This window comes from Myripristis murdjan, chromosome 17 (genome assembly GCF_902150065.1).
Source record: "Myripristis murdjan chromosome 17, fMyrMur1.1, whole genome shotgun sequence".
NCBI classification, from domain to species: Eukaryota; Metazoa; Chordata; class Actinopteri; order Holocentriformes; family Holocentridae; genus Myripristis; species Myripristis murdjan.
The window spans coordinates 15,525,504-15,551,434 of NC_043996.1; the positions used below are offsets into that span (position 1 = coordinate 15,525,504).

The 25,931-nt window shown below is 40.1% G+C and overlaps 1 protein-coding gene across 1 annotated transcript in view; it reads right to left on the reverse strand.

The window, feature by feature from the left end:
- The window catches only part of LOC115374611 (calsyntenin-2-like), a 179,868-nt gene that overhangs the window by 2,572 nt on the left and 151,365 nt on the right, over positions 1 to 25,931 (reverse strand). Inside the window, exons 10-17 of the mRNA XM_030073590.1 lie at positions 23,654 to 23,816; positions 14,617 to 14,783; positions 13,269 to 13,417; positions 7,484 to 7,695; positions 6,706 to 6,873; positions 2,421 to 2,566; positions 1,700 to 1,820; positions 381 to 571 (exon numbers count right to left, since the gene is read on the reverse strand). Of these exons, the coding sequence (XP_029929450.1) occupies positions 381 to 571; positions 1,700 to 1,820; positions 2,421 to 2,566; positions 6,706 to 6,873; positions 7,484 to 7,695; positions 13,269 to 13,417; positions 14,617 to 14,783; positions 23,654 to 23,816 (1,317 nt within the window). The remainder of the gene's footprint in view (positions 1 to 380; positions 572 to 1,699; positions 1,821 to 2,420; positions 2,567 to 6,705; positions 6,874 to 7,483; positions 7,696 to 13,268; positions 13,418 to 14,616; positions 14,784 to 23,653; positions 23,817 to 25,931) is intronic.

The following is a 25,931-nucleotide window of genomic DNA, read 5'->3' on the forward strand; positions in this document are numbered from 1 at the left end:
GTTAAAGTTCACTGAGATGCTGTGCATGGCCTCTATTCCCATTAGACAGAACAATATCAAAGCAGTGTGCTGTGATAGTTCATGCCTATAAATGTGTGATTACATACTATACTGTCAAAAAGCATAGGTCCATATAGTCATGCATGCACTACACTACAAAAAAAGCTCCATGCACCATTATCCCACTAGTTTCCAACATTAATCAACTTGTTTCCACAATTTTCTTGATGCTGGTGGGTTGATCTGCCTTAACTTTTCAACATATTTACATTTGTTCCTAGAAAAATCTCATCCCACTGGCATTTTTTTTCACTTGGTTTAAGAAAAACATGATTTTAACACTGAGTGAGACTGAATGACTGTACATGTGAATAAGGTACCTCCATGGGGTTGACAGTGATGGTGAGTGTAGAGTTCTCCCAGTCCACCTCAGTGTCCTTGACCCCCTCCTCTTCTTCTCTGAATCCCTCCTGATGTGTCGCGTGGATCCTGTAGATGCCGAACACCACGATCACCACCAGGGCTGCGATACACACCACGATGACCACGGTCGCTGCCGGAGGAGCTGTGCCTGGACAATGAGGACACAAGGGGAAGAAACACCTTCAGTTTTATATGTTATGTAACAGTATATTATTATCTGTCCTCAAGGACTTGCCAACATTTACAGGTACCCTCGCTACTGCTTGTCAGCAAAATGACCACACTAACTTCTCTATAGCTGCTGCCATATGTTTTTAATTGCCTCTCCTAACGCCCTTGTTGTTGATGGTGTTTTTGTTATGCTGTTTGCTGCCTCTAAATCCTTATGTGTCCATCCAGCTTATGTCTGTCCTATTTCAAGGACACACACACACACACACACACTGTTTTTAATTGTAAAGTGGTTGTATTATGTACTATCCCACAATGCCAGTCATGCTGTCAACATTTACTGTAAGCGCTTAATGTGTGCAGTTTACAAAATCTGGCACATTTTGCCCCCTGCAGCTATGTTTAGTTGGAGATACAGCTGTCTTTAAGGACACTTGTCCTAAGACAGTGGTTTTCAAAGTGGGGACTGGGAAGCCCAAGGGGTCTGCAGGGGGCTCCAGTAGATCTGTTGAAAAGTGAGTATTTTAATTTCACTATCATGTAATTCATTACAGTTAACAAAGTAGGCTATGAGTAATTATTTTAACTTTAGGTTTCAATCCCACCAATTTGAATCTATTAGTCAATACTCAAATATGACATTTAATAATGAACACCAGAGTTAATAACACAAAATCATATTGAATGTGGGCCCACAGGAAATACACTTGGGGTCCCCAAACATGAAAAATCTTGTAAACCTGTATCCTATGACATTAAAATATTAAAATGAAATTATATTAAAATAACAAACACTACACCCTGCCCCAGTTCTCATGAATCTCATTCCTGCTCCCCAGCTATTCACTATATTATATTATATTATATTATATTATATTATATTATATTGACTGCAGGTAGCCAACTGCAGATTTGAGCAGTTCTTTCCATAACAAGAGCTAATATCTGCAGCTAATATCTGCAGGTATAACACCCTTTTGGGTGTTATACCTTTTTTCTAGATAGATAGATAGATAGATAGATCCATTGTGAAAGCAGACTGTTGCTAACATCTGTATATCTGCATTTATTGTTCTACTGTTCTTGTGTTACATACATGGCTTACCTGACATGTGTGAGTTGAGAGTGTGTATCATGAGCGGATGATGCACAGGTCTCAGGTACTGGGACTGGGCAGCCATGTGATTGACGTGCTCCACGGGTGCTGAGTGGTGAAGAACACTGACCTAAAATGAGGCAAGAGACAAGAACCATCTGACCATCTGGCCTCTGAAATATGGACTTCGATTAAAGGTTGAAGATGGTGGCAACAGGAGCAGTAATGGGAAAAAAAGTGAGGAACCAAGATGATGCCTGATGTGAAACGTAAAAAAAAAAAAAAAGTGACAGACAGAAGTATCACACTGCACAATCACCAACATAACACACCTAGCTGCATCTTTCAATGATGCTTCAGAGATAATGTGATTTTTGACCTTTGAGTGACCTGGATAGTCATAAATTAAATCAGGTCATTTTTTTCCCCATACGATTTTGAGGTACCTTGCGAATGAACAGACCAGCAGATAAGCAAATGGAGGCAAAAACAACCTCCACCCAACATCAGTGGCAGAAGCAATAAACTGAGCACAAGAAGTCGTGAGAAAGATTGATAGAGTTGTTGATTGCAAGCCTGAAAAACGGACACGACAGAGAGGAGGGCTAAGATGAAAGATAGATGTTGGATGTGTGGGAGAGAGAGAGAGAGAGAGAGAGAGAAGCAACCAGGCACACGCGAGGGAGTGAGGGAGAGTTGAGAGATGATGGATGAAAGGCAGAACACTAACCTCCAAATTGAACTCGTTGCTGGTGTACCGTCCATTGAGTTCGGAGCAAGTAAGCCTGAACCTCCTCTCACTCAGGGTGGCAGGTCGCCAGTTCCTGTAGCGCACCTGTCTCAGTGCCTGCTCGTAGTGGGCCATGGAGTCCACACCTTGCACACACAGCAAAGACAGAAACTTTAAATCTAGCACATCATTGTGTCCGTTTAATAATGGACTGCATAATGTCTCTGTCTATTACAGTGGTCCTCATGTTATATTAAACATTCATGGTGACATCACCTCTTGTGCCGCTTGTGTTCACAGTTGTAATTCCAGTACAAATAATAAACCCTTTTTTCCTGCTCTGGTCAATGAACTTACAAATGGCATCTGGTTACCAATGTGAACAGAAAACCTGACAAAACCTGTATTGCCTCTGTTGTTCTCGTCTGAAACCCCCTGGCTGAGGCTATTTTTCCATTTCTTCCCTTGTTTCTTTGTCTGTGTAACCATATTATGCTTTTAAATAGCCTAGAGTGTTTACATGTGTAATGGGCAGTACAAATTGTGGTTTGCATATAGAGTCATTTGTTTGTTCAAAGAAGTTGTTGAAAAAAAAACTGTCCCAGAGAAAAAGGCAGAGGTGAAACGTTCATTTGAGTTCGTTCAATTCAGTGGTTCATTCGGCCTTCACCATGCAGAATGAAAATAAACCGGTGGCAGACGTACAAGCACTCATGTAACCTTCAGCAGGTCTCTGATCTGAAATGACCGTAGACGGTAACAATACGTCTGGCTACAACCTTCAAAATAAACCATTATTGTTGAATATGTATTTCAGAGACTTTCTTTGAGTAATGTAAGAGCACACATGTGAATATGAACTGCTCTTTAAGCGTTGCTGTATGTGTTTCTGTTATTTCACAGCATATAGGCTACTAAAAGCCACTTTTGATGCAAATGCCACATAGTGTTGTCAAAAGTATACAAAGACTAAACCTAAACCAGACAATTTAGGAAGGTGTTAGAGGTAGCCTTTGTCACTTAAAACCACATAGTGTCACAGGTACAGTTGTCCCAAAACTTACATTTATTCAGGCTAACAACTGATATTTTCATTCTTATACATGCCATGGAAGTAGATATCAACGGTTTGATGCTATATTTTTTCTTTCTTTCTTTTAGATGTACAGACATTAAGGGAAAGTCAAACAGATGAAACAAGGTAAAATTGTATCAAGAGACTCTGACCAAATATTTAATCTTTCATTTAATCATTCATTTTCAGTCTCTTGCCTTTTTAAAAAGCAGTTGTCATTTATCTCATTACAAATCTTGATCTATTTTTTTTTTCCTCAGAGGAAAGAACCTGAAGCCTCTCTGCTGGCCTCAACGACCCAGACATCTGACGTTAGTAACTTAATTTAAATTTCTGAAGTCTTACATTTTGGAGGTGAAACCTTTTATTCATGATTGTTTTAGTGTGAGAGTTGGTTGACCCAATCTACAGTTTGATTTTTTTGATTCAGAAGAAGTCTCTTGCATTTCATTTCTGTTTATAGATAGCATGATTTATATTTTTAAATATAGCCTATAGTATTTGACATGATTGTCTGCTCTGGAAACAGTTCAAAACACTGTGGCAGATATCTCCACAAACTAAGTTGAGAATCATGACCATAAAAAGTTGCAGTAAGCCTATGAGCACAGGTCAGAGTAGTAAAGTGGAAGTTGTGGTAACCCTTGCAGAAGTTGTAGTGGTGTAAGCTGTATTCATTTAAGTAACAGTAGTTCTACATGTAATAATAGCTGTAATCATAGCAGTGATAGCTGTAAGAGTGGAAGCATTAGTTTAGTTGTTCTACAATATTAGCAGTAGCTGTTGATTTAAGAATACAGATTTTTCAACAGACCGCAGATCAAGTTACCGAGGACAAGAATGTCACAGACCAGGCTGCCCTCGACCGGTCTGTTGTGGACCAGGCCTCCACCGACCAATCTGCCAAAGATCACACTACTTGGAATCAGGCTGCTGTGAGTCAGACTAGTGCGGACTAGAAAGACCGATGCGTACGGATTGATGAAGCCCCTTGGATAAGAGGCGAAACGTCTTCCTAAGACAAATACAAGTCCAGTTGCCTACGATTCAATTTCCCCAAAGAGAACGATGACCTGGATGAATGAGAAAATCCAAAGACATCAGGCTATAAAGGTCATGCTACTGTGGACCAGGCTGCCACAGACCTGCCTCCCCTGGACCGGGATGTTGAAAACAGGATGATTGGAAGAACAAATCGGGAAAGAAAAAGAAGTCCTCAACCAGAAAATGGCAAAAAAAGATAAGATTGTTAGAAGAAACTGTCAAATGTGCAAAAGGAGCAACAGGCCCTTGAAATTAAATCACTGCGAGCTCGAAACAAATCTCTCAAACAGGAATCCAAAAAGATAATCGACAAACTCAGACAGGCAGTGAAAAAAAAGAACAAAACAAAGGGGTACATGGTGAAGAAGACTGAGAGTGACATCAGAGACGCACAAGGGAAGTGGGAGGAGGAGAGAAATGTGTGGGCTGCTTAAAAGAAGGGGCTGGTTGTGAAGCTGTCCACTGCTGAGACGGAGAGGAGGGAAGTTGAGGAGGCCAAGAAGATCACAACCACAAGAAACCTCAAAGCAAGAGACAGCTTATGCAGAATGTCAGATCATGGAGGAGGCGGTAATGGATAAAGACTGGACGATTTCCTGCCTAAAGGAAATTTTACACATTCAGAAGGAGCAAAATTCCAAACTCACCACAAGGATGCGTATTTCCAGTCAGGCCCCTTAAGCATACCAGAAATCAATGATGTCTCAGTGCGGCTAACTGCACATACATTGGACTACAGAGATAAAAATTAAAAATGAATGAGGACAAGACAAGGCAGATGGAGAAAGATCCCAGAGAGGCCCAGGAGAAACTGGAGAGAAAGAAAACAACGAGGTTTGTCAAAAACGAGCACCTGACTTGTCTGGTTGGAAAACTGTCTGCAGCTGAGAGGGAAAAGGAAGAGATTGAGGAGGCGGGCAAAGTCGCAGTGAAAAACTCTGAAGCTGAGAGACTGACCCTCCTCTCAAGCCAAGTGAGCACTGAAGCAAAATGCCTGATAATGAAGGAGGCAGTAGACAAAGCGTTAAAACATCCAGAGGGAGGAGAATGAGAAGAGCTGGGACACTGTCAGGAAAGTGACAGAGGACATGGACAGTAGGACAGAGGACAGTAGAGAGAGGAGACTGCTTCGGTGTCTCTCTACCTCTCTATTGCTTTGGCCGGACAGAGAGCAGGAGTCTGAGCGAGGAGGATGATGGACGGATCTACTTTAACATTTCCTGCAGCGTTTTCCTGTCCTGCTCTTATGAGTGAACTGCACTGAGCAAAAAATTCAAGTCAACGGTCTGGCTAGCACTATTCAGATGGCTTCAGTAGGTAATTACATGGGAGATGTTCAACAATAATGGTGTGTATATATGAGAGTCCAATGAAATATAATTCCATTTTGAGATGTATCTGGGTTTATGACAAAATATCAGCACTTGCCGCTTGCAAAAACATGAGCACTTGCCATACCTAATGGCATAATTTCAGCCCAAGGGTCTTGTTTATTATCTCCAGATGCCACAGCTAAGGATCCCAGTGAATTGACATTTCTGACCAAAACTCGATTATAATTTATTCTCAAAAGCCAAAGCAATTCTGTTGGTGCTACTGTGGACTTTATGTCAGGGTGCGGGCCAACTCGCCCAACAAACCTCAGTGTCATTACACATGTTTAAGCTGCCAAAAAGTTGTTCACTGATGTAATGCTGGGTATTTGTTAGTCACAACAAATTGGAGTCAAAATCAGGCTGAATTTATGTATTTTAACACCAGCATAAGATGTCAAGTGAGCAAGAGGGTCAATTTCATTATGTGTCTTCACACTGTCAAATCTGCTCCTAGAAAGTCTAATTAGCAAAGGATCAATGTTTCAGTTTGTCAAAATGTTGATCCTTTACATATACACTATGCAAAAACTGCTGAGGGTCCATTTAACCCACTCAAATATAAATCACATGCTTATTAACGTATTTGTCAGCTGAGTCTAAACGGTCCTCATTTTATACGTACTATATATAGTGTACGTTTACATTTTTGTTTGTGAGGATGCTCCCTTCTTTTCTCTGGCATTTTGTCTGTCCTGCACCCGCTTGCCAAACTGCATTTCATAATGTTCCCACCAACAGGTAAAGCACCCACTATCTGAGTATTAACACCCCTGCCCCACTGCCGTCCTACCATATATTGATATTCCTGAGGTGGAGTTGGTGGCGTCCAGGTGTTTTCCCAGCAGAGCATTGTGATGAATCTCCAGACTCTCTCTCTCAGGATTCAGTTCCTCCCCAATCACCAGTATATCACAGTAGTCCAGGTTATGCATCACCTCCATCACACCTGGCCTGTGGGCTGTATCCAATACATTCATAATTACAGAACAGCAAATATCAAATGAACATAAAGGCACATTAATACATGTGTCAAAATGTGACTGAGTCTGAATTACTACCTGAATCAGAGTGGGGAAAAAAATCAAATAAGAGCAGCCAGAGAGCAATGCTGCACTGTTCATATCCACATAACACACCTAGCTGCATCTTTCTGCTTTACTCTGAAGATATTGACCAAAATGTGAATTTTGAATGAGCCACTTAAAAGACCTCTCGATTACTTTGACTTTGAAAAGTGGCCTAATTAGTCTAACACTTAATCAGCTCCTCCTTCACTCATTACCAGTTCCTCTATGAAGTTTCATCCAAATCTCACCACTAGTGATAGCGCGAGATATTGCTAAAAGACAAACAAACAAACAAATGGAGGTGAAAACATAAATTTCATCAATTTTTGGTGGAGGAGGTCACAACCTGTTGGCCAATTAATTAATACACTGAGCTACATGCATGCTGTAAGAATCTCATTACTGGCTAATCACAGTGTAGTGATAGCTGTTATCAAATAATATTATAAGACCAAGTGAGAGGAGAGAAACATCATATCAAAGGCCAGCCACTCCACTCACATCCACTGAATGGCGAGCTGTGTCCCTTGATCACGGTGCTGGTGATGCGTAGCTCCTTGAAGGGGGAGACGCCCATCGGGCCCCGCAGGTCACTGGCAGGCCTGACGAGTCGATTCGATCCTGTGATGGTGATCCGCGGCTCACTGGGAGGCAGGACCATCACTATTGCCTTGATATCTGGGATAGAGAGACACATGTCCTCCCCAAAACACCTGGCAGACAGGAGGAGAGAGGAGAGATTACCTGACAGCACCAGGGCTATGGTTTATTTTTACCATTACCACAGACCACAGACACAAGTAATTGCTCCAAACCTCCTCCTAGTTATAGTTTCACTGAAAAAAATGAAATGAAATAAAATTTGGCCAGCTGTGAGAAGTGAGTGATCCAAAATGCTTAACGTGAGGTGGGTTTCCTATTTCTGTTTTGGTGATACGTGTTAACAAGCTCTTGTTTGTGTCCTGTTCATGTCATGATGAATGATGATGAGTCATAGTCCCTGTAAAATGCAGATAAACACCTCTTTCATGCTAGGGAATACATTTAAACTTGTCATGCGCTTTTATGTTTGGGATGGAGGTTTACAGTACATGTTCTACCCATAAAAGGACCAGGAAGGAGACAGAGAGTGTGGATCTGACAGAGAAATTAAGTCCTGAGTTCCACCTTGGATGTTATACATACATAAACTCCAATGCTTTTATTTATTTATTTTAGAAGAGTTGATAGTTCATTAGCAGTTACGATGTTTGCTGTAAATAAGTATAGAAGCAAACAGATGGCTGTTTGAAACCGAGACACCCACGCAGAGCCCCGGAACAGGCTGGTGGTAAAGGCTTAAAAGTTGGCCCTGGTAAAATATTCCCAATCATTACTTTTTCCATCTCAGGCCAAGATGGCATCCGCTGGAGTGCAGAATCAGAGAAACAGCGAGGCACTATAAATCAATACACACATTAATTAAAATCCTGAAGAGCCTCAATATATGTTTCATGCTTTCATGCCACAGAAAGTACACAGAACCCATTTCTCCCAATTGTTGATCCTTTTCAAAGCCTTATAGTTGACGAAAGGAAAACAGCTGAATTGTGGTGTTTGCATGTGTCTCCTGTTCAAATAAAAACCTTGGGTTTCCAAAATCAAGTCTAATTTCCAGTTCAGCATCAAATGGTTTCAGAATTATGCAATTTGTTTTGATGCCAACCAAACTCTGCACAAATCTAACTCAAATGCAACCGATTCAGCCACACAAACTGGAGGTAAAAGGTTTCCATATGACAGCAGTGATTTTATTCCAGTGCCACGGGATATTTGTTTCTATTTATGAACTTTCATTGCGATATCCCGAAGGCAGCACCACCATGTACCAGCAGTACCAGCCCTCTCACACATGCTGGTCTCTTGAGGTATAGATGATGCGTGCTAAATCAAAGGATTTACATGTTTATTCCTACGACACTGGATGTTCTCAACATCACCAACTCTTTCCCGAAGCTAAAACTGCAGAGCGCCAAACTCTTTACTTTTTTATGACCCAGTGAGGCTGATGCTAAGGTGGTGAAATCTGGTCCAAACTAAAATGTGTGCTACCTCTCAGAACATTATCATTCTGAATACTGTTAGCATTCATCTTTTCTCTATTTTTCCCCACTAAACTATGTTAATGAACGTGATAGAAAATGACAGGTTGTGTGGCAGAACAAAACCTTTTGTCTCATTTCTGGCTCTGGGACATAGAGATTATTCAGCGTCCTTTGTCATAAGAACTTCAGATTTCCAACCTGATTTTTTTTTTTTTTACCATAGCTGAACATATAATTTTGTGCTGTGAATTCCATCTTTGCAAATATATTTCAGTTTGCTACAAGATTTATAAAAGTTCTTGTTCTCATACTGTAAAAGGAACATGTGAGAACACTGTCCTTTGTTATTTTTTCCTTCTTTCTGTTGGATATTTTTTTCGTTGCCACAATTTATCACATTTTCTAAGGGTTTGATTTTCCAGATTTATAATTAGTTATAGAGTTACAAAAAACACTTGAGTGTACAGTAAAAAGAAACCTTGCAACAAAGCAAGACAACACTTTAAAAATCTGATGGGAATGCAATTAGGCCCAGACTGTACTTTGTGAATGTTAGATGTTACTTTACTGAGACACTCTGGTGAGACCTGGCTCTATTCCAGCTTCATTATGGTTGAGGAGGATAGAGAGAGGCTCAGAGTGAGAAAGAAAAACAAGCAGAGGGAGAACAGAGCAGTGGAAGAAGTCAGAAAAGTCTCTCAGGGAGCAGCAAGTAATTACATTTTTCACGTGCAGAGGCAGAGCTCGCTTTACTTGTTTATTTGTTCATTTACTTCAACCTACCTGGAGGAACTTGCTACTTGTTCAGGTCATCAATATGATGTTGAGCTGAGTGATAGGTGTATAGTTTGTGCTAATGCAATTTAAGACTCCCTGCTTCCACCCAAAACCCATCACACAAAGACACAAAGAGGCTGAATGAGAGAGAAACAGAGGCAAGAGAAAAGAGTATGGTGCTTGTTTATGTGTATGCCACAGCAGATGCGTGTGTGTGTGTGTGTGTGTGTGTACAGGTGGAAGGACACACACACACACACACACACACACACAGATGGATGGGATTGTGCTACTGTTTTTGCCTGCTTGCTAGATTTATAGTTTTGTAACACCGGGCACTGTGTGTGTGTCAATGTACACACACATGCACCCACCTGGGTACCTGGTAACATAAATGGTAACATGCTCAGAAGCAGGGTAACATAAATGCAGTTCATTTATTGAGACACAATATTATATCTCGTGTGCCTGTTTTTTTATTCTGTTGCAAAAAAACAAGTGAAAAAATTCTGCCCGTGGGATGAGATATTGCCACTTGTTTCCAATGCAGTTTTACTTTTTTCAGGACTTTTATTTTCTTTTCTGGGGGTGAATATGTTGATTTAATGCAGAAATGCAAAATAAGGCAGATCAGCCCACCAGTTTCAAGAAAATGACACTTGATTTAAAAAAATTCTGACTGCAAGTCGATTAGCATTGGAAATAAGCAGGATTATTTCAACCCGCTGGCAGATTTTTTTTCTTTTTTCTTTTATACTTGTTTTCAGAAAAACAATTTTAGGAAAAAGATTTTAACACTGGATATGAGGCTAGATAACATGTAGAGATATAGATTTTTTTGCTGTGTACATTCGACATTGTTTTACTGATAACCTTTGAAGGCTTTGGATTCTGGTATGATTTCAGGACAGCAGGCCTTTAAACTGGCCACAAACAGCGCCAGGATGAAACAGCACTGACTGACAGGTGTCACTCACCACCTGATTCATTATTTGACAACAGCACAAAGGGAGCAATCCCCACAGTCCATCATTACCATATTCACTCTGTTACTGTGCAACACATCGAAAGGCAGCAGAAGAGAAAATAATGAATATTTTACACGCTCTCTACGAGTGCCACAAACATCATGTTGTCTCCTAGCGTCTCTAGGTAAGCTACTTAGTACTTAGCAACGAAAAAAAAAAAAAAAGAACACAAACACCCATGCAACTTGTCACTTTCGACAACATGAGAAGAAATCCTGTCACAAACATGCGTCCACCCACCCATCCTCCCACAAACATGTACACAGATAGGGAGATGATTGCTTTACCTTTTTATTTCCATCTTGCAGGTCTGATTATGTTGTAGCCAACTCAAAACTTTGCACTAGACAGCCCACATAATTAAACATCCACCCACGTGTGCTGACACGGTCACTCGTGATTGGTAGAGATTGCCCGTGTTTTGTTTTTTTTCTTTTTTTGGCTTTTCTGCTTTTTTGAGCAGCGACAGTGGAGATACACAGGAAAGACGGGGGAGAGGGGGAGAAGCTGAACCTCCGGCCGCTGCAATAACAACGCGCGGTGAGGGCTCTACCAGGTGATTCAGTGGGTACCCTGCCCTGTTCTAGGCCTGTAAGCCTGCATACTTAAAGCTTGTGAAAGTAAAAAATGCCCACCCACTATAGAGAAAAAAATCAGCGGGGAGAAGATTCTGACTGGACATTTAAACGTCTGGAAAATGCGTTTGAACAATGGCCATTTGTGTCACAAACCAGGCATCTGGCAGTGCCACCTCAATCACAGACTGCTTTAAACTGTCTGCTGAATGTAAAGGAGGATCCATCTCTCTTTATCTAGAGGGGAGCGGTGAAGTGTTGTTCAGACTTAGACAGCCCCTATTACCGCTCCTCTGGCTCACCTCGGCTTATCGACTAACACACGTCCAAGCTGATTTGACCCGCCTGCATTCGCTGCTCAACAAATGAACAGATGCTGGATAGACGTGGAGACACGGACAGAAACATACAAGTAAACACCGTGAGACACACAGACAAGCATCTACACACACAAACACACACACAAGCATGCGTACATTTGTGAAAAAGGTTGCTTGTTGATGAACAAGCACTTGACAAGAGGACGAACAGGCAAAAACAGCTAGACACACACACACACCATAACACACAGATGCAAACAAGCAAGCACAATTTCTTTTGTAGAGAAAGAGGTGGAACAGATGCAAAATGAGTGTGTAAATGCAAATAAAAGAGCACATGGAGAGCAGCGGTAATCTGTAACACAGAATTAACTACCCAAAAGCAACACAAGAGGAGATGCGAAGGGTGAGAATTTTAATGACAAAATTAAGAGAGGTACAGCAAGAAAAGAAATGTAATGTCTTGTAAGGTTAACACAGACACAAGCAGGCTGGCTGGCAAACAGGCAGCCAGGCGCACAAACAAAGGAAGGATTGAAGGAAGGAAAGAAGGAAGGGAGGAAAAAAAGTAGTGCATGATATAAAAAATTGTCAAAGCCTGTGGATATTGTAAATCTAATGAAACAAGTCTTCTCAGATGGTATTCAACCAACGTGTTTAACAAGTAGAAGGAGAAATTACTTTTGGACAAACTGAGTACAAAGATTATTTAGCTTGGGTGGTCAAGTCTAGACAGATTGATGCAGAAAGCGACTGTGTATCTGATAAAAAAAAATATCACAAAAGTTTACAGAAAGTCAGAAACTGCTTTGAAAAGCTACAAAGCAAGACAATCACATGGAAAGCGAATTTGGTCAATGACAGGGTCACAGTTTATGCTTTTATGCTGTGTAAACTTTTAATGGTTGTGCATGAGTACAGCTGGACTGAGATAAACTTGATTCAGTGGCTGATGTTTTCATTTCATCATATTGTCCTCAACCTTCACTACAAGTACTGTAGTTTTAGTTATTATTTTGTCAAGGTGTTTTAGTGCGTCATTTAAGTATATTTTATATTTATAATGTTTTAGTCAGTTTCTTTTGACTAAATTAACCTCAGAGGGAGAGATGGAGACACGGGCAGTGTTGTTGCTTCAAAACAGAAGATCAAACACAGGTGCTTCTCTTTGTGTTCAGTATGAGCACACGTGTGAACCTAAGCGTTTGCCAGTTTGAACCACCAGACTGGCAAAACGTGGGTGGGGAAAGTGAAAGAGTAATGCTCTCCCTGATCTAAACTTCCACTATGTGCCCTTCAATAGGTCACCTAGCTTCCAGCTGCTCCAGTGAAGCTCCCAGGTGTGAACATGTCCAGATTTGTGTGAATGTGAGACAGGGTGTTGCGGGAAAAGAGCAACACGCTCAGCCAGTTTTCCTTAGACAGAAAAAGGTTGAAGGTCAACAAAACGTGCAAGATCAGTGTAGGTTTTTGTGCGGTCCAACATATATGGCTATACTCACTGCACTGTGGTGGTGATGTGGAGCCTTCGGAGACCTGGGGTGGGAAACTGGCGAGAATTGATGTAGGAGACCTTGGTCATGGCTGTGTTGATGCTGTCCAGATCCTCACCTTCCACCACAAGCACTGACTGGGCTGGGTTAAAATGGAACTGGACACAGACAAATGAACACACACAAATGCACAAGTACAATAAACAAAAAGCAATTCACACACATACAAGCCAAATGTGGACACAGACAGAACAGAAACCACGCAAAAATATATAAACTCAGCAACGGTTAAGACAAAGCGTTTATCATCTAAAGGCCTTGAGAGACTCCTTACTGTGTCATGATACTAGATTAATTGTGCCCTTAATGAGGAAATCCAAGTACATCCTAACTGGGAGTTGTTAACTGGTTAAAGGTTCCCAATCTAGTCTGTGACCCCTCGTGGTGTTACAGTGCATACGAGGAAAACCAGGTCGTCATTTCGTTTAAATAACATGGTCTTCCAGCAGGCCATGAGCATGGGGGCAAGCCCATGCTCATGGCCTGACCTCAATAACACACACTGGGGGCTTTTTTCATTTCTCCTCTGCCTGTGACCTGGAAACCGATCTCAGTGCGCCATCTTGAAGGATGTCTCAGTTCCTAAAGTGCATCTGGAGGAGAGAGGAGCGCAGTGAGAGGAGGCTTGTTGGAGGAGCTATGAGCGAGGATACACAGGTGTATCCTTTGCTGAAGTCTATTTTTTTTCTTGATTGAAATATCTTTCTTGAATGAAATATCTAGCATTCAGAATTACAGAGGGATCATTTAATAAATGATAGCGCAGCTGTATTTTTTCAGTTTCCCCTGACACATGATTTATTTATTTATTTATTTATTTATTGGGTTGATTTTTGGTGGATTTTTTTTGCAAAGTACCTATGCTTTTTCGTTTTCCAATAGGAAAAATATGTCCGATTCTGCCTACCTGTCAGAGCTGATCAAATACAAACTGCAGGTTGCAGGTGGGATATAAAGCAACTGTTTATTTATTAACTGAAAATCTGAGAATGTGTCTCAGTTAACCTTTTAATGCAATAGCAGCCGAACTACCATTTTGCACTGTTGCTAAGTGCCTCTTTTGACATTTTCACTTTAAATCTATAGGTTTGTGTGTGTGTGTGTGTGTGTGTGTGTGTAATTATGCATGCTGGCTTTTATGCCCATGCAGTTATAATTGGCGGAGTCCATATTTATGCAAACTTTATGAATATGTGAGTAAAAGAGCAATGGGTGCATATAAAATGTATACTAAGAATCAAATCCTGAAAATGTGTTGTGTGCTGTGTATCCCTGTCTTCTCCATTTTTCCACTGACCTTGATGTCCTTAGCTAGGCTTTCAAGGGAGTTAATATCAAGGCCTTCCTTGCAGGCCTGCAAACAGGAGATAACCTTCTGGGTTTCGATGCGGCCTGGCCGGATGGTCAGACCTGACAGGCTGCCTCGGAAATACTGTGTGAACCTCGGAGTCGTGACCTCACCGCCTGATGGGAAAGAGGGAAGCAGGGGAAGAGAAGAGAAGAGAAGAGAAGAGAAGAGAAGAGAAGAGAAGAGAAGAGAAGAGAAGAGAGGCAGTGATAGCACAGAAGCAGAAGGAATGACAGAAGTAAGATGAAAATGGGGAAATGATAAAAAAAAGGAGGAAGAGAGGAGTTAGAGGTAAAAATAAATAAATAAATAAAGACGTATAATAAAGACACAGCATGTATTTCTCAGTTTTCTAAGAACCGTATTTAACTTTGTCCACAGAAACACCTGTGAAGCTACTTTAAGAACAGGCTCACAAACCTCAAGGGGTTTGTGATCCCCACAAACCCAAAGGGGATGTGAGCTATGAAACACTTAGCAGGTTTATTTTTTACCCGTGTTTACAACTGAGGTAAGACTAGTGCATTGCATTAAGATTCACACTGTGTGAAAGACACATGTTGCATGTGGCTGCTGAAAGGCAGTGACACATTTCAAACAATGATAATAAATTTGACGAGTTTGACAAGTACATATTGCACATGTGTTTTCCTGTTTTTCTAATTTATTGTACAGCATGAGGCAATATCTGATGTGATATCTGATTCAAATTTAGTTTCAGGAGACTCTGGTTTCAGGGCTTGCATCAAACAAGTGCATGTTGCTATGGTGTTAAATTAAGTACAGGGCAACATCGGTGAATGGAAACTAAAGACTGATACTTTCACTGGCGCCCCGGTGGCTCCATGAACATCCACAATCATGTTGAACTCAACAATGAAATTTTTTTATTTGTCATTTATTCATATTTTGTATTTTTTGCTCATTATGTGTGTATACTCCATGTAGTCTGTGCTTCATTGGGAAAACACCTTTAAATAGATTAGTGTGAAATGTGCTTTTTAGTGTAATGATTTGCAGTAAGATATTTCTCATTCATTAAATTTCATTTCATGAAACATTGATTTTATTTTATTTTATTTTAATTTATTTTATTTTATTTTATTTAGGAAAAACAAGTAACAATTAGCATATCAGCTTTGTGTCACTCTGCAGTCTGCACAATATGCAGAGAGGCCGTTTGAACTGTGAACGTGTAACATCCTGCCCTGTGGTTCTTCTCTCATGACAAGTTTCTATTAAGCTGAAAGCTGTGAAAAACATCTGCACTGTAAGAGGAAAAGACAAATCTATGCTGGAGCTGATAAGGACCATATTTCTGAATAGAATGAAACAAAGGTCAGCCTACATGCTTTTATGTGAGTATGCATAAATCAATACGACATATAAATGAGACATTGATTGACTTTGGTAGATCTTAATGTGTGCTTATATGAATGGTTTCACTCAAAAAACGTAGATATTAATTTGGGAAAACTGCATGCTTTCTGAAATGAAATATAAAGAACTCCAATGTCTGTTTAAAAAAATGTGTAGGATACTGACTGTTACAAATTATATGATATTCTTTATTATCCTTTGTTTTAATGGCAGAAATTGTAACACATTTTTAACAGGCAGTATCTCATCTTGAAAAGAATCTTTAAACATGAATATGAGTATTGATTTATAATACTCACATAAAGCAGCGACATAAAGTAAATTGTACCACAATCTCCACACAGTATATAAAACTGTTCAATGTATGTGTGAGCAGGATTTGGGCATTTGATAAAATATGCTTGAAGTGATAAAATGGATTTAAGGGCATTTAAAGGAAAAACTAATTTATCATTAATAAAGCAATATAATTAAATGGTACTCTGAAAGAATATAAAATATATAAATATAAAAAACACAGATACATTCTGACTTTGATTCACTTCTCATGTTTTTCCCTTCATCAGTGGTGAGCCTGTGTGCCCTCTTTGATTCGTCTCAAAGTGCAGGTGATTTATTTGATTTTGTACATTTTGCAGGTTGTTTGTATTTCCATCGGTGTTGTTGCTTATGCCCCTGAACTAACTGTATCTCCACGCTCCGTGCAGCAACATCTCCTGCTGCTGTGCTGAATGTATCTCCCTCAAAGTGGCTGAAAGCTGGAGACTCTGTGATTTTGTCATGTGAGGTTATCAATTCAGTTGACAGCGACTGGAGCTTCTCCTGGTACCGGGCTTTTCCTCCCAATGAAGGACTAGAGAGAGTAATGCAGAATAATGGCAGGTCTTATTCTGTACAGCGGCTTCCAGACAGCCCGCGTGCAGCTGGAGGTGTCTACGCTCTCAGCTCTGTCAACGGGAATCACACAGGGGTGTATGCATGCAGAGCTGAGAGAAGGGGCTCTACCAAAGACACACTTAACAGCATGCCTGAGCATCTCTGGGTCGCAGGTGAATTATAATATGTTCTTACAAAAATATCATCACAGGTGAATTGGTAATTCTAATATTAGTTCATCTGTTGGTGATTAAATGTTGGTTCATTTTTGGTAACACTTCATAATGACCATCATTAATAATTGGTAAATAAATAGTTAACTTTCAGTTAACAAACAACAAAATGATAATTAATAATGTTTTCTTATTTTACAGTAAACTACATACTGACAGTTAATTGCTGCACATATCACATTTTATATACTGTATTAAGTATTTGGATATGATTACCAATTGATTTACAAACACTGCATAGATAAATGGACCATATATTTTAACAATTTGTTAAGCGGATAATAATTGGTTTACAGATATATATTTAGATATATATTTATTTGGCTATTATAAAGTTGGATATTTTTGGGATATTTTTAATCAAGCTGTTGAGCCTTTCAACTAATGGTCTGTGTTGGCTTGAACCCTACAATCAACGCTTCAATTATTATCAATTATTATAGACAGTAGCTGCAACCTTATAATAGCCATTCAAAAACTGTTTAAAGACAATCTGTAAGTCAATTAAGTCCAAAGTAAATATTGTTAATTACTGTTTCATTGTTTGTTAACTGTAACAAAACTATTGACTAAAGTTGGAATAACTATCATTTTACCATTAATTAATTATGGTTATTACCAATTGTTATCTCAAGGAGTCTACACTTCATGTAACTCTGGCTTTTAGGTCGTTTTCAGTAGAGCAGTGATATCTCTGTTTTCTCAGATGCTTCTCCTCCAGCTGCCTCTCTGAGCATCAGCCCAAACAGATCTCAGCACTTTGTGCATGACTCCATCTCACTGAGCTGTGAGGTGCAGGGAAACTCCAGCGAGTGGAGGCTGATAATGCTGACAGCTGAGGGAGCACTGTCAAACTGTCACCTGTTGGTGCAAGAACCACGCGAACTCACGTGCAACATTACTGGCATATACATGTATGAGTCTGGGGTGTACTGGTGTCAGTTTGGCACAGGAGTGTACAGCAATGCAATCAACGTTACAGTCTCTGGTATGTTAATGACTGGCTAAACAACCCTAATCTGAAATAATCCAAACTGGAACTTGTTTATTGTAGAAATTCATTAATTTACTGTTTATTGTAGCAATTCATTAATTTACTGTATTTGTCATGAAAACTTGACAGTTCAGTTTCTGGTGAATCAGTAACATGATGTTACTTCTAATCACAGGTGGGGATACGGTGCTAGAGAGTCCCGTTCTGCCTTTGGCTGAGGGAGATTCACTGACTCTGCGCTGTTTAGTGAAGGCAGGAGTAGCAAATGGCTCAAAAGTTGAGTTCTATAAAGATGGATCACTCCTCACAACTCAGACAGTGAACATAATGATCATCCCAAACATATCGAAGTCAGACGAGGGGATGTATAAATGCAAAGGTCCTACACACTCAGAATCACCATCAAGCTGGGTGGCAGTGAGAGGTGAGACCGAATTGTTTTACAATGTTTTCTCCTCTTTGTTCTCACCACCTTGGCCCTGATAAGTTTGTTTGTTGAGACCTGATCTCTCTCTATCTGCTCTGTGTTCATATACAGGCTCCAGATCAGATGCAAACCCAAAAGTATTACACATGGCTGTGACAGTGGGGCTGGGACTGGGAGTCCTGGCTTTTGCCATCGCCATTTCAGTGATGGTGACCATTATCTGCCTGAGGAATTCAAAAGGTTCCACATGCACACAATCTTGTTTGTTTTGTTTTATTTTATTTTAGTTTCATTATTCATTAATTAACTCATTCCTTTTGGACAATTTAGTTAGCAGAAATAATATTTTACATGTAGACCACAAATAGGAGGCTGTAACAATCTGCTTCTTTAGTGTTAAGTCAGATGAATTCAGCTACTTTTCAGCTTAACAGGGTTAGAGTATAGTGCAATTAAAGGAATAAATGAAACCTTCAGCAAAAATGCAGTGCTTTCACACTGCAGTGTAGCAGTGTATATCACATACGTGATGGCATGTAATATACCACGCTAGCAAGGCTAATGGAACAACGCTCTATACTTGCTATTATTAGTTATGAGAAAAATTTCATAGTACGTTCTTCCTCTACTACATGACATGGGGTTTTACAGAAAGACATACTTGCTGTTGCTACATTTTCCACGTGGTAATTAACAGCAAGCAGTTCAGCTTTCAGCTCTGGTACAGTGAACCCATGACCACAAAGCAGCCATGGAAACAGTAGCAGGTTTCTCTCCCCGACACGGTACCTAACAAGAGCTCTTTCTGTTTCAGGGCCAGAAGCAGTGGCTTGCCCAGATGAGGTGACATATGCTGAAGTCCGACGGCCAAACTCAACGACTAGAGGTGATTAGAAAGATTTTTAATAAATGACACTGAACATTATTTTATAGAAACTCCTAACTTCACACAAAAGTTGTTAATTTGATAACAAATGTGTCTAAATCTCACAGAGACACAGAGTCCATCAGGTACTGTGTACTCTGCAGTAAAGAAAGGCAGAACTGCTGGTAAGAACATTGTGCCAACTACACAACACAATTAAAATAAGAGTTTGCAAATACATGTGGCTTCAGTCGGTCTGTGTTTTTCCTCAGTTAAATCCAGAGATGTGATTTACACCTCTGTTGTGATTAAAGAGCAAGGAAGTAGCACGTCTAAGAGGAAGTAAGGTAGGAAACAATTTGCAGTTGCAACAGGAGCTGTTTTTATCCTTTATCCAGTTATCTGTGTTACCCCTTTCAAATGCAAAGCTATATTCCCACCTCAAACACCATTCTTATTTCTCCATCTCTAGCAAAATGAAGGAGCTTAAATTTAAATTTGAACTCCCTTTTTGAGTATTCCTTTTAAGTTCTCCCTTGCATTTGAATTTCTTCTTTTGCTGCCATTGCTCTTTACATTTTGCTGTTGACTTAATTTTGTTTTATTGCTCTTTGTAAAGGCCATTTTAATAGTGTTTGAAAAGTGTGACACAGACGAAGATTACCTTCTTTATAATTGCTTTTATTTTGACAATATATTCTTTTCATGGTTTCCAATAAATAACAATACAGGCCTGTGTTTCTGTGATGGCACAGCAGTGTCAGGAAGTTGGGTCAGAGTGAGAAATCTTGCATTCTTCTTATCTCTAAATGTAGTCATTTCCTTCCTCTCATCTGTCTGTCGCTCTGTCTCTCTGCCTCTCTCTCTCTCTCTCTCTCTCTCTCTCTCTCTCTCTCTCTCTGTCTGTCTGTCTCTCTCTCTCTCTGTCCTCTTTAACTGCAGAAATATTTCTCTGTACTTCTGGCTTTGATTATCTGCCTTCTTCTCTCTAACAAATGCAATGTTGAAAGCCTCTCAACAACCAGAAGCCTTTGTGATTCGATGAATGACTTCAACAGATGAGACAGAAATTAAATACATGAGACGGAAATGAAGCAGATATTTTTGGATTGTGTGTGTGTGTGTGTGTGTGTGTGTGTGTGTGTGTGTGTGTGTGTGTGTGTGTGTGTGTGTGTGTGTGTGTGTGTTTTATAGATCCATAACTGAAACAGCCAAAGCGACCCAGAAGGAGGACAAGACAATGGTGCATGCATATCTTCTGTTAACATCCACATTTTGGCAGTGAAGGGGAGTATTGGGGAGTGGAGTGAAGGGGAGTGGGTATTTCCCTTCTCTGGTGCTCAGACAGGTGAAAAACCAGCTGAATGCCACAACTGAGCCAGAACTCAGTTGTGGCATTAAGCAGGTTTTCAAAGTGTTTGAATCACTTCAGCCATGGGATTAACTGCAGACAGACACACACACACACACACACACACACACACACACACACAGGGACAGACACATGACTGAACTTATAACCCCCTCCAGGCTGCTGCCTGGTGGAGATGCCACTTGTTTCCAAAGTTAATCAACTTTCCAGATTTATCTTGAATCAAGTGTAATTTTCTTGATGATAGTCAGCTGATCTGCCTTATTCTGCGTTGTTTCAACATATTTACACTTATTACCAGAAAAAAAATCCTCCAACAAATGAAACTACATTGTAAACAAGTGGGATTATCTCATCCCACTTGCATTTTTTTCACTCGTTTTAAGAGTACTATGATTTTAAGATGGAGATTTTCACAGAGTTAAGATGGAGATTTTTTACAGTGCCATACCAAGCAAAAGCAAATCAGTACATAATGAGGGTTTTTTTTGCCACTTGACTGTCAAAAGGACTTGGATACTTCTTTATTTACCCCTTTAAAGCTTGTTCCTATGCTGTAACATCAGCTAACAAATAACCAAAACATAATTTGTGCTAGTAACACTGCACTGGCATAATGAGACTGTTCTAATTTTGAATCCCACTATAGTGCCACACTGAAAAGCAACAACAGAGTCCCTGTACTCTCTGCTGCTGCATCAGCTCAGAATGACTCCAAATGGACTCATCATACGATGTTGAATGATTTGCAACAGCATGTCATGTTCATTGTTGTCATGTTCATTCCGTCTGTATCCCTTTGAGTACGCAAACAAAGCAGATTTTGTGGCACTTCTTCCCCAAAGCTCAGGCAGCTGAGTAGCTGAAGGTCAGAAGTGCAGTGCAGTTAAATTCACAATTGTCTTAGATTTATCAGGTAGCTTTTACCCCACTATTTCTGCCTTTTAAATGGGAGTTTCTGCTTGACAGGACATGGCTGGCCAGATTAATTCACCCTAATATGTCTGTGACAACTACTGTCGGACTTGATAACAGTTCATTTCAAAAAGATTTACTCATTTTTGGCTGACACTGTCAGATGGAGAAGAGTATTAACAAGACAATGCTTCTCCATGGCTCCAGGATGCTAAATATATATTTGAAACTGTACAATAGGAAGTATTAAACATAGTACCCAAATAATGACTGTATATGTAAAAAACAAAAAAATGGCCAACAATCATACTTAAGTGCTAGTTTGATTGATGGATGCAAAGAACTGTTCAAGGATTATTGATTGATTGATACATTTCATTTAAAATTTTGAGCCAGACAAAAAGTCAAGTCTCCGACAAGAGTGGAGGTTACAACCAGCTTCTCCTCAAGGCTACAGCCTGGTTGGTCTTAAAGCTCAGCGCCTTATCCCCAGAAGGACTTCATGAGGAGCTATTTATATTTCTTTTTTGTTCTTCTTTTTGATCATTTTTATGAGTGGCATTGTTATATTATTTTGCTGTATCTCTGTTTTTTAGTGATGATGAGATTGCTTTATGATTATATTATCTTACATCTATCTATCTATCTATCTATACACACACACACACACACACACACACACACACACACTCACAGGGATATAACCGACTGTAAGCTTCTTTGCCCTTTAATGCCTACATTAGTAAAGTTATTGTTTACTGCGGTGGTTGTTTGGAAATCCCCCCCGCCCCCCTTACTTTGCTGTTGTGCATGACATCAGATAATGAGCACACATTAAGTTGCAATCTGAAGACGAGCTTATTGCTTTAGAAAACTGTTGCTAAACAAGACATTCTCTTGTCGACCTTGTATGGTGACACGGGTCTCTGTTTTGCTTTCGGGGCAATGAAAATAAAGTCTGATGCTTTTCATTCCACATGTCCTGTCATTATGTTGTTGATAGTGGGGAAGAGGGGATGGAGAAATGAGAGACTTTGAAAGGCAATCCCGCTTGCTAATGGCCTGAAAAGTTATCAGTTGCGGCTTAGTGGAGCTTAAAGCTGCTTCATTGGGATGTAATAGCTGGCGAACTTGTCCTCCATTCACTCTGGCTAATCCCTCCTTCAGGACTTTCTCTCACAATCAGAGATTCATGGAAAGAGACAGAAAGAGAGGGATGTATGAAGCAGGGAAGAAAATGAGGAAGAAAAAAGAAAATTGCAATCAGGCACCAGATGAAAAGAAATTCAAATGACAACCAAAATGCCATCAGAATTAAAGCATCGGATGAGGTTGCCGGGTGCCATGAGCGGACTCAAGCTATTTAGGCAACCCGCAGAACGGATAACCACCATCTCATTCTGCCCCCGTGTAAAAAAAAACCCCATTTTGTATAATTATTCAATTCATAAACATGAAAACAGGGTAGCTCTTACTCATTCCAGTGTGATCACTACCCGCTCTCATTCCATGCCGCTGGAACTGACAAGCGGCATTTCCTGTTTGATATCTACCATGCTTGAGCTTCTCCATTTCAAAGAAGAATTACTTGCAGCCTCAGGCCACAAATCTAAATCTCTCTTTGTCTTTGCAGTGACGCTCTCTCACTCTCTCTCTCTTTCTCACTCGGCCTCTCTTTCTCTTTCTATGCCTTTTTCTCCAATTCTCTCCCTCTGTTGGTGTTTCCAAACAAGTGTGATTATCTTTACTGAAGCATTCTTTACTGACACAATATTAACTACATTGATGTTTATTCAGGTTTTCTTGTCTATGCAGAGACATGCTCAAAGACCCTTAGTCCTAACAGCCTATTTGATATTTTAATGACACATCAGCAAAGTTAAATCTGTATTTTAGATACAAAGACACACAAACACACACCGACCTTGCCAGCAGGCCCCCACTGTCAGCTGGGTGTCAATCTTTGAGGCATGGATCGGCCAATCGTCCGTCACCAGGTAGGGTTCGTAGGTCACGCCGTCCACAAATAGCGTCACAGCGGGAAACTCCACGTTGATCACATAGTAGTGCCACTCCTTGTCACAGATCTGCAAGGCGGAGACACAGGTCATCAAACGTAGTGAGAAAATTTGGGATCAAAAACGGGACAGCTTAAAATACGCATTACTCTGGCAGCTAGCTGTATTTTTTGGGGTCGACTTTGTGTTTTTTCCGTGGAGGATCATGTTTACGGGGATGTTGTTATGACTGTGGGGGTGTTTACTCCTATCACCAACGAGAACCAAAGAAGTTTGCTTGAGTATTCAACACCCTGCCTCCTCCGGTGAAAGAGACAGAACAACTTCCCCTGCTCCTCTCTTGATCATTTGTTCCCCAGTGTGAGATAACTAATGAGGTATCCATCTAATGAGCTGTTCATTAACAGCGCGTAAAGAGTGACAGACAGGGCGGCAGAGGACCCATCCATCACGCAACTTTTATCGTTCAGTGCAAATGATCTTTGACAGACTTGGTAAGGAAGACTCTCTCTCTCTCTCTTGCTCTCTCTCCCTCTCTATGTGTCTCTAACTAACTTTTTTTTTCTTACTTTTTTGCTGCCTGTCTTTGATCTTAATTACTAAGACAAGCACAAATGCCCATGACCGGAATTATCATTTAAACTGGAGAGACGTTTCCGTTTTAATGGATAATTCCAGGTAGGTAAACAGTTTCAAAGGGTTTATCATTCTAGTGAAGCTGAAAAGGTTTTATGGGTCCCGTCTTCCTCTCCTTTTATCCCTCCTCCTGATGTGGTCACAACATCAGTTTTCTCTCATCTGCTTGGTGTGAAGGATTTGGTTGAATAAACGAATGTCCACAAACACTATCAGCGGCCCTTTCTTGCACAGGGGTGAAAACCCCCCTGCTCATTCTAAATTCACATGGAAACAGGCAGGAACAGACACATTGGAAGATTTTTCTGATATACTTCTTCCAAAGACTATGTGGACACACACACACACACACACACACACACACACACACACACACACACACAACAATCCTATAACCACAGGTGGTTTACTCTAGCTCTGATATGCAGTAATGAGAGCGAGCCTCTTGTTGAAGCTATCAGGGGTCTCCAGGGGTGTTTGATACAGAACATGGAGTATCTCTCTTTATACCTATGAGTAGACAGAAATTCCCATAGGATATTCCAGATACTCTTCTCTCACAGTACTGAATCTCTCAGAAGCTACCTGCATGTCTCCGCCTAGTTACTATCTATTTCTGTGGCGCTAATGCAGTGTAACAACATGTGCAAATCTGGGGTGGTTGGATGTGGAGACAAAAATAAACCCATGAGACATGGATCAACAGTTTCACTCTGCGTTGTTGTCTAAATATGAGGTATAGCATGTGACACACATTTGTTTATCAGCAGGATGTAACAGAGTGTCTATGAGTTGGGGATATTATAATTTGATATTATAAATTGTAAAAAATAGTTTATCTATCAATCTATCTATCTATCTATCTATCTATCTATAAACAGACAGACAGATAGATAGATAAATAGATAGATAGATAGATAGATAGATAGATAGATAGATAGATAGATAAACAAACTATTTTTTACAATTATTTTCATAAATACATTTTTTTTTTATCATGCTAAACATTTTTAATAGAATGCTTGCTTATCAACACCTAGCAAGTTGAAGCAGTGTATAAGAATCAACCCAGAAGGTTTAGAGGCAATAATAATCATAATCAAATCCGTAATCATAATAATAATTAGTGCTTTGCTAAAAAGTGCTTTGTGAGCAATAAAAGTCAAGACAAATCAACCAAACCCAAAATAAAATGCAAAGATAATTGAAGTTAAATAGCTCCCCTAATAAACTGAGGTGAATGTGATTAAAGCTAAATGAAATTGATGAAGATACATACAGTTAAAGATTATAACAGGCTTTATGGTAAAATTATGTTTTAGGAGGAGACAGATTAAAAGATGACATGCAGTTTGGCAGTCTGAGTCACAGAGTCACCTTTGATGAGTCAGGAGTTTCCTGTCTGCAGGGTGTCAGGCTGCATGTTGGCTCATAACAGGTTAATATGATGATTTAAATGACCAAGAGCGAGACAAATTTGGTCGGGCACAGGTCTGAGAAACCGTGTTGTTAATCTGCAGCATCATATGGACCTGACTCTCCACTGAA